Source organism: Hippocampus bargibanti, linkage group LG18 (genome assembly GCF_051943395.1).
Source record: "Hippocampus bargibanti isolate YZ-2025 linkage group LG18, ASM5194339v1, whole genome shotgun sequence".
NCBI classification, from domain to species: domain Eukaryota; kingdom Metazoa; phylum Chordata; class Actinopteri; order Syngnathiformes; family Syngnathidae; genus Hippocampus; species Hippocampus bargibanti.
This window is the reverse complement of record NC_142751.1, coordinates 5,373,749-5,382,037: the sequence shown is the minus strand read 5'-3', so window position 1 is coordinate 5,382,037 and position 8,289 is coordinate 5,373,749. Positions and strand designations below refer to the sequence as shown.

Genomic DNA, 8,289 nt, shown 5'->3' with positions numbered 1-8,289 from the left:
AACGGAATATATATGTGTGAATGAGAGGCATCCAAGTGCAAGTGTGATGCTACAGGCAGAAGAGATAAAGAAGGTGGACGATTTTAAGTACTTGGGTTTAATGAAGGATTTTGTTGTTTTATGTTTTCATAAAACAACAAAATCCTTCATTAATCCGGCTTTCATAAAACAACAAAATCCTTCATTAAACCGGTCTGGTGGGGTTAGGTTCAATTTGGATCGTTCATCCAATAGCCTGCTTAGGCAACACAGGTTCGGCAACATTCACAATGCTGATGAGGTGATACCGGAGGGAGTGGGGCAAACAGGCCAGTCCTTAGTCAGGAATGTAGGAACAATCAGTGGGGCCACAGGGAGTGGTCCTCTGCTCCCCCCCAACCTGAGAGTAGGGACCTATCATAGCTGTGTCCGGCGCCGCCATGTCTGGACATTAGGGATATATATATATATAGGGCCGATACGACCAGTAAGGCTTTAGTTCGCTGACGAAGCCCCTTGGATAGTAGGCGAAACATCCGACACCTTCAACAAAGTACAGATGACGGCTGAAGAAACCTTCTCTTCGATGGACCACTCCTGTACGACTGAGAGCTTACACAGACGTATATCCGGAGAAGGATGCTGAGCCTTGAACTGCCAGGCAGGAGACCGAGAGGAAGACCAAAGAGGAGGTTTATGGGTGTTGTCAAAGAGGACATGAAGGTAGCTGGTGTGAGAGAAGAGGATGTACAAAACCGGGTTAGATGGAGGACGTTGATTCGGTGTGGCGACCCCTGGAGTGAAAAGCTGAAAGGAAAAGAAGTGGAGTCGTCGCATTTTTACCCACAAGATGGCAGCAATTTAATTAAACTGCGATTTATGAAAAGGAACTTGGACACTGCATGAGCATAAGTTGGTCATCTCTCAAAACAGAATGAGATACGAGGATGTTACGCTGCGCAACTAAGTCAACATTACAGTTTTCTTAACATTTACTTTTTATCCTTGCAAAAGTCGAAATATAACGACCACGATCGCGTTGCGAAGTAATTATTTTCGGCGTGACCGTTTGTAAAATTGAAGTTAAACTGGTGTTTTATCATGTTTTATTGGCACTGACGACAACCTCGTACGGCCCTTTTAACATATTTAAACAGACATTAGTTTGCTTTACACAACTCCGTTTCAGTTGCAGCCCTCCTGCTGTGAATAAGCTGCAACACTCACTGACTAACCACCCCCCATGCCCGGGCACACACATACAAGCGCGCACACGTCGCGTTCAAGGACGCACGCATCTCGGCTGCAGACTTTCAGCGCGTGGATCCCACTCGAAAAGCCGTGCGATAACCCCGCAGCCCGTAACGTGGCTGAGTTCGCCCGTGAGGACCCGCATCTCCTGTGGAGCTCCATGCCTCACCACCATATGCGGAGATTGTGAGCTCTGCTCCGGCACAGTCGCTGATTCGGAACGGCAAAAGGAAGGATCGGAGAAGAGGAACACAAGGTTTCTAATACTGGATGGTTCTCCACGAGGTTATTTTTATTTTCAATATATTTTTCCCGAGGAACTTCTGTCGCGATGGCAAACTTCATGAGGAATTTGCTCTGGGTCTTTTTCTGGGGTCCAAACCTGAGATGCTACGGTAAGCTCACGTTCACATTTAATTTGAAGGAAAACTGATGCTCTCTGCGTCGAGTAACGAGAATATTAAGTTATTCCTGCGAAATGGTCAAGACAATACTTCGTTCAAAGTGTCGAAAACTTTCAAGATTAAAATCAATTTACATGTTTCTTGTAACGTGTCGTGAAGTTTTAACTACAAATTCGGGTGGGGTTCGGTCCCAACAGGGTTTCTTTAACAAGTAAACGCTTATTGTTGACATGTGTTTCTAGCTCTTTTTTCCGGGGGTGCTTGTTTCGGCCTGAAAAGGCGACTGTGTAGTTGTCATGTTAATTGCACACATAGCTTCAGGTGATTTCTACTCTTTGTCCTCCCATGTTAATTAATTTATCCTCCGGGGGTAGGGTGGGGGGTCCTGCAGAGATTTCCTGTTTGCAGCTCAGGCTTTGAGGGTTGCCCATTTGGTATGAAGTGAAAAGGAGCATGGGAGCAGGGTTTGGGGGTTTAAACCAATAGCACCCTTCCCCCTTTATCCCCCTTAAGTTGTGCAAGTAGTTTTTTTTTCCAACTACCGTATTCTATACCTTAATGAGCTTTGATTTACTTACTACAAGGTGGTGTGTTATGGTGTACAACAAGGGTGTCAAACTCACATTTTGCCGCGTGACACACTATAGTCATGGTTTCCTCTCAGAGGCCGTTATGAATTTGGAGAAACCATTAGCATGTTTCATCCCCTCCACATATGACATCTAGAGCGCACAACAAATGAATGTAAGTAGTTTTCCACGTTGAAGTAAAAAATAATGACTGCTAATGTGTCTTACATGAGACAGTTTGAAATGTTGGTTCAGACTTTTAAGCATCATGGAATTTAACAAGTTGTTGTTTTTTTCTTTGCGGGCCAAATACAATGATTTGGCGGGACAGATTTGATCCCCGGGCTTTGACTTTGAGACCGGTGGTGACTAAGGTTAGAAGATCGAGACCACATATGGTTAACTTGGTGTTTACACGATCGACCACATACTCATCTTTTTTTTTTTTTTTTTTTTTTTGAACGTCCAAATCACACCACAGTTGTATCACAGCAGTCAAAATTAGAGTGGAACGGTTTTGTTCTCTGAATGTGGTTGACGTCTGATTTATTTTAATTTGGAATTTATCCATAGAGCCAACCTACCGCTGGCAGGTTTGTGAGCGCTCTCTTCTGCCCGCTTGCTTGCCCACACACCAATGTCCATAGTCGCCAGCTCGCATAGTATTGTGTTGTGTTTGAGCCCACATAATAAAGCCAACTTTTGGGCTAACAGGGTGGCGACCTAGTGGTCTCGCAGGCTAGCAGGCAGACTGTAACATAGGTTAACTTAGTGCTTTCGACTGAAAATGACATCACATCAATGACATGATCTTGGGGCTCAGGTGATAACTAATCATAGCACAGCTTGAGAAAACACGAACCGTAAGCAACCTTTAACTAAGTGTGGGTAAATAAGATGCAGTCAATTTCAAGCAGGCAACAGTCTATTATAGGTCCAACTCTAGCAGTAGTCATATATTATATCATACATCATATGATAACAACAGCCTTTAGAGTCAAATGATCACAGCTTTTAGAACAATCTCCCTTTCTAGAACACTGAACAAACTGTAGCGGATACAGTAGTGTAGTAACTCAGATGATGCAAAATGTAAAATCTTCAGAAAACGTTGCACGAATAGAATAATTAAACTTACTCAAGATAGAAAAATGCACCCCGAAGGCTTCTCAAGAAAAATAAGCAAAATAAACACTGGCAGGCATATATGTGGAGGCAAATATTGTAAACAGTATAACTGAATGTTCAACAAGCCTTCTTTTCCACATCATATCTTTCTTTTTCATTCCTTCCCTTTTTTCTCTCAATCATATTTTCACATACTTACTCCCCACCCCACAGTTCACAACTCCAGTCTGTCATTTTCTCACCACTCTGCCACGCCTAGTGGTATGACCCCGTGTGTGTGTGTGTGTGTGTGTGTGTGTGTGTGTGTGTGTGTGTGTGTGTGTGTGTGTGTGTGTGTGTGTGTGTGTGTGTGTGTGTGTGTGTGTGTGTGAGTGTGTGTGTGTGTGTGTGTGTGTGTGTGTGTGTGTGTGTGTGTGTGTGTGTGTGTGTGTGTGTGTGTGTGTGTGTGTGTGTGTGTGTGTGTGTGTGAGTGTAGACCAGTGTGTGACGGATGATTGTGATGTTGACGATGTTGGACGCGACACGGGTGTTCTTAGTTGTGGTGGAACGCTGAGTGTCAGTGTGTGAGGCGTGTATAGAACAGTCTGTGAAAAAGGGACAAGATGGTGTCTATTCCTTCCTAGGGTGCCTGAAGGGCTGTCCACATTTTATAAAAGTGGGGCTGATGGGGAGGAAACGACTGTACTTTGAGACTTTGCATCTGTGATCCACACTGGTTGACCTGGAGTGAGTTGACTAAGATCTCTCACGCGCTGTCTGCTGTTGCAATTTGCAGTGTCTTTACCTCTCTTCTTCTTTTTCTGCTGTGACAACAGGGGTGTTCGAAAGCTCGGGGTCGAGAAGAGATGGGTGCTGTCGCACCATGGTGCACAGTCTTATGCCCATGAGGACTTGCGCAATACTGATGTATTTCTATATGCCAACAGAACGAGCCTTCTTTAGCAACTTTATCAGTCTGCATGTGGCACTTAGCCTCCTCTGAGCGAACCTAAGGCTGGAAGTAGCGGGAGTGAACCCATAGGCTGCGGCAAAGTCTTTGAATATTTGACTGGAGTATTGACAGACATTGTCTAAAAAAATCCTGGAACTCCATCCCTTGCAATGATCGATTTGAGATGCACAATAATATCCTGAGATCGAGTGAGAGTTAATTTGGCAATCTCTACAAACCTAAAATAGTCCACTACTTGTAAGTACGTCTTGTGGTTGAGTGAGAATAGATCAAAACCTACTTTGTGCCAAGGTCTCTGTGGCAGCTCGCCGGCCATCAATGGCTCCACGGGGTTGGTACTGTCTTTAATGCATGTTTTGCAATTTCTCACCAGCTTGTTTGGTTAGCTGTTCAACATGGCCAACATACAGCCTCTCTGGCCCGCTCTTGGCACCTCATCACTTCCTGATGTCCCTCGTGTATTGCATTGAGGACAGAGGTTTGCATTGCTGTGGGAATAACTAGTCTGGATCCTCTGAGCAGTAGTCCATCGGGTACTGTATGCAAGTGTTTACCAGTGGACTTGTGAGCTTGCCTCTGAGCAAACACTGTTTTCCTGCAGATGTTCTCTCAGTTGTGCCATGCGAGTTGAGCTAGCTGGCATGCTCATGGTGACTCATTCGCGTAGAATCTACGCTGATGAAGTCATTGTTGGAATCTATTCTGTAGATGTTTGTGTCTTTCATTAAGTCTTTGTCTATCAGTTTCAGGTTTGAGCTTTGACAGACAGGTAAGCGCGAGAGTGTGTTGGCTGTAAACAGTTCTTTGCCAGGGGTGTGGGAGGTAGTGTATCTCATGAGTCTAAGTCAGAATCTCTGGATTCTGGATGCAAGTACCTCATGACCGAGCAGGCTGACAAGTTGCTTGTGGTTAGTCTCGAATGTCGCAAAATGTCTCCCAATAAGAAAGCACTGAAAACACTCACAAACCAAAGTCACACTTGGCACCTGAGTGTGCCATATTTCTGTCTCCGTCATTGGACGTGATGCGTATGCGACTGGTTCCCACTGCTCATCCTTCTCGTCCCATTCACTTCCTTCTCGTCACCCAATCCGTACGATGAGGCATCCCCAGCAGCTTCAGCTCTTTTTGGGGTTGTAAAGTGTCAATCACTGGAGGTGATGTGAGATTATTTTCAGCTCATCAAACGCTCTGTGTTGTGCACATCCCCAGACCCACTGCTTCTAATATGATATAAGGTCTCTCAGCAGGTTGTCTTTTTCTGCCAGGGCTGGAATACACTTTCCCAGCTGCTTTAGCATTCCCAGGCAGCTACAAACCTCTCCTGCGTTGGACGACTCTCATGGACATGACAGCATTTACCTTGTCTGGGTCTGGCTGACAGAAAAGGGCCCAAAAACTTTAGCCCAGGTCACACTTCTCCATGTTAAATGTGACACCAGCTTCCTGGAACTTGTTGAGAACTGTGTAGTCTGATGTTGTGGTCTTGGTGATGTCTTCCCCATATGAGGATATCATCCAAATATGTCTCTCTACCTTTAGCTCATCAATGATCATTGACATGCAATGCTGAAAATGTTCTACACTGACACAATGAGAAAGGGCTATCTGTTAAAGTGGAAGCGGCCAAAAGGAGTTTTGAACGTGATGTAGAGTGACGATTCAGGGGACAATGGGATTTGCTAGAATTCTCTCTTGGCATCCAACTTCCCGAAGACCGATGCTCCGACCAGAGAACCGATAGTTTGCTCCACTGACGGCAGCATGTACTGTATCTCTCTCTGCAGACCATTTCGTTGAGACAAAGGAAGTCGACGCAGATGCGCACAGAGCCATTCTTTGTGGGCACTGGAACCATGACCGAACATCAGTCCATTGGCTTTTCCACTCTGGATATGACACCAATGTTTTCCATTCACTTGAGCTACACTAACATTTCCTTGTAAAGAGATGAAGAATCGTTTTGGTGTGGCCAGGGACAAGGAAATGGCGTCTGGCCTCAGCTTTGAAAGTATATAGCTGCTGTATTATTCCTTAACCCTGACACACTTTAGGGTAGGCTTCCTTCATTTCAGACGTCTCTATGATGTCTGCTTTGTAGATTAATTTACAACACATTATTTACTTACAAACAGACAGTGGCTTTTTTTAGGTGTTCAAATACCTTACATGTTTCGGTGTAGACTAGTTTGAGATTAACACTTGCTGGTCTGGTGAACAAGGCTACATTTAAGTCAGTGACAACATAAATCTCTTCCTGTGTCACTTGCGCTCCCTTGCATAGTCACTCACTGTATATGCCAAAACCAGATAGGGGTATGCAAACTGGGCCAAATAGTGGTCTATCGGGCCAAATAGTGGTCTATCAGGTTTGACTGAGATTCACCCTCTGTCATGGCATGGTAGATATGTCAGTCTCTATGCGTCAGTTAAATCTTGGCCACACAGAATGTCAACTGCTTCATTCCCCCATGCAGGAAATCAGCCTGTTTACCTGGTTAGCATCTGTGCTAAGCTGAAGGTTTCTGGTCAGTCTGAATCTCTTGAACCCACATATCTACTGTTGCCAATCATGAGTTTTCACAAAGTTGAATGCTTCAGGCAGTTGTATGACGAACTTAGTGCTCAAAAGAAAGTTGGCATTCATCGCTAGCTGGGGAGGTTAACATTGCTGTGGCACTGGTGTGGCCATGCTGTTGTCATCTTCGGACATCTTGTCTCTCGCTGATAGTGTGTGTAAATAAGATGTGAAATGTTGGTTTCAAACAAGCAATATTTTATTATAGCTTTAGCAGTAGTCGCACACATGTCTCTTCCGCCCTCATAAGATAGTAGCACCTGGTCAAGGGCTTTCAGAGTCAGCTATTACCAGTTCACAGAAAGTGGCAAAATAGCCACTCTCTCAGATGGCTAAAAACAGGTGGATTTTTCTGATTCATTTATATTCCACCAAGACAATGAACAGAAAAAGTCAGACTCACCGACAAAATCCCATTTCCCTTATCATGGGTCTGTGCTGAAATACTGCTTCACTACCTCACTCCATCTGTTCAGAATTTTTTTGTTGTTGAAATGTGTTATTTGGTTATGAAGAGTGCTCCAAAAAAGAAGTGCCCGCTGTGTCAGGCAGTACAGATGGAAACGGTTAAAGCGCAAGCTGCTGCTTGGTTTATAACATTGCTTGGATTTGGACATTAGTGAGAGCGCACTCTGCCTCTCCAAACACAGTATTTGAGGACTCCCCATTTGGTATGAAGCATTATTCTTGGTGGGGTGGTGTGTCTGAGTTCCGGTTGCAAATAAAACCTCCGTTTGTCACTACGGAACCATTTTAATGCTAACAATATTCACTAATATTTACATTGCACTTTTCTAACAACTCAAAGACATCACACAGTGGATACATTTTTCACTCACTCACCCACACAGAGTAGCCATGGCTACCCTGTAGCAAGCTGGCGAAAGGATGGCTGCCAACATGCACCTATACACACCTCTGACTACCACCAAATAAACATTCACAACAAGCTGTAAACCAATGTAAGACAAACTGGAGGACAGGTGGCTTTAAGTGTTTTGCCCAAAAATGCAATGCCAAAAATGTGGGAATCAAACAGTCGACCATTTAGTTTATTCTGTCCTATTTCACAACGTTCAGTAATCCACATGGCGTCGGTTTTAACATTGCATCATCGCTGTTACTCACTTCAATGTAATTAGTGGTTGTATTTTTTACTTACTCATCTCTCAACACTGAGAAGAAACCAAACCGCGCATCGACTTATCCTGATGTTGACAGATTAAACCTCACCGGCTAAATTGAGGCTCTGTGAGATTCGCCGAAATGTTTCACATTCTTCTTCTTCTTTTACTTTTGGCTTTTCCTTTCAGGGATTGCCGCAGCGAATCAGTGTCCTCCATCTTCAGAGGTTTGATTCACACGTTTGTTTTGGCCAAGCTTTTACGTCTGATGCCCTGTCAGAGATATGACAGTCAGTCCACGGTG

General features: G+C 44.3%; 1 protein-coding gene and 1 long non-coding RNA gene across 2 annotated transcripts in view; one reads left to right on the top strand and one right to left on the bottom strand.

Moving 5' to 3' along the window:
- Nucleotides 1-165: 165 nt before the first annotated feature.
- Nucleotides 166-3,497, bottom strand: LOC148884368 (uncharacterized). The gene is made up of 3 exons (XR_016118301.1): nucleotides 3,342-3,497; nucleotides 2,258-2,356; nucleotides 166-786 (listed from the first exon to the last, which is right to left on the bottom strand). It is a non-coding gene; the product is annotated as an uncharacterized LOC148884368 (long non-coding RNA).
- ror2 (receptor tyrosine kinase-like orphan receptor 2) overlaps nucleotides 1,196-8,289 on the top strand; it is a 47,453-nt gene continuing 40,359 nt past the window's right edge. Inside the window, exon 1 of the mRNA XM_089020626.1 lies at nucleotides 1,196-1,625. Within this exon, the coding sequence (XP_088876752.1) occupies nucleotides 1,562-1,625 (64 nt within the window). The 5' untranslated portion in view covers nucleotides 1,196-1,561. The remainder of the gene's footprint in view (nucleotides 1,626-8,289) is intronic.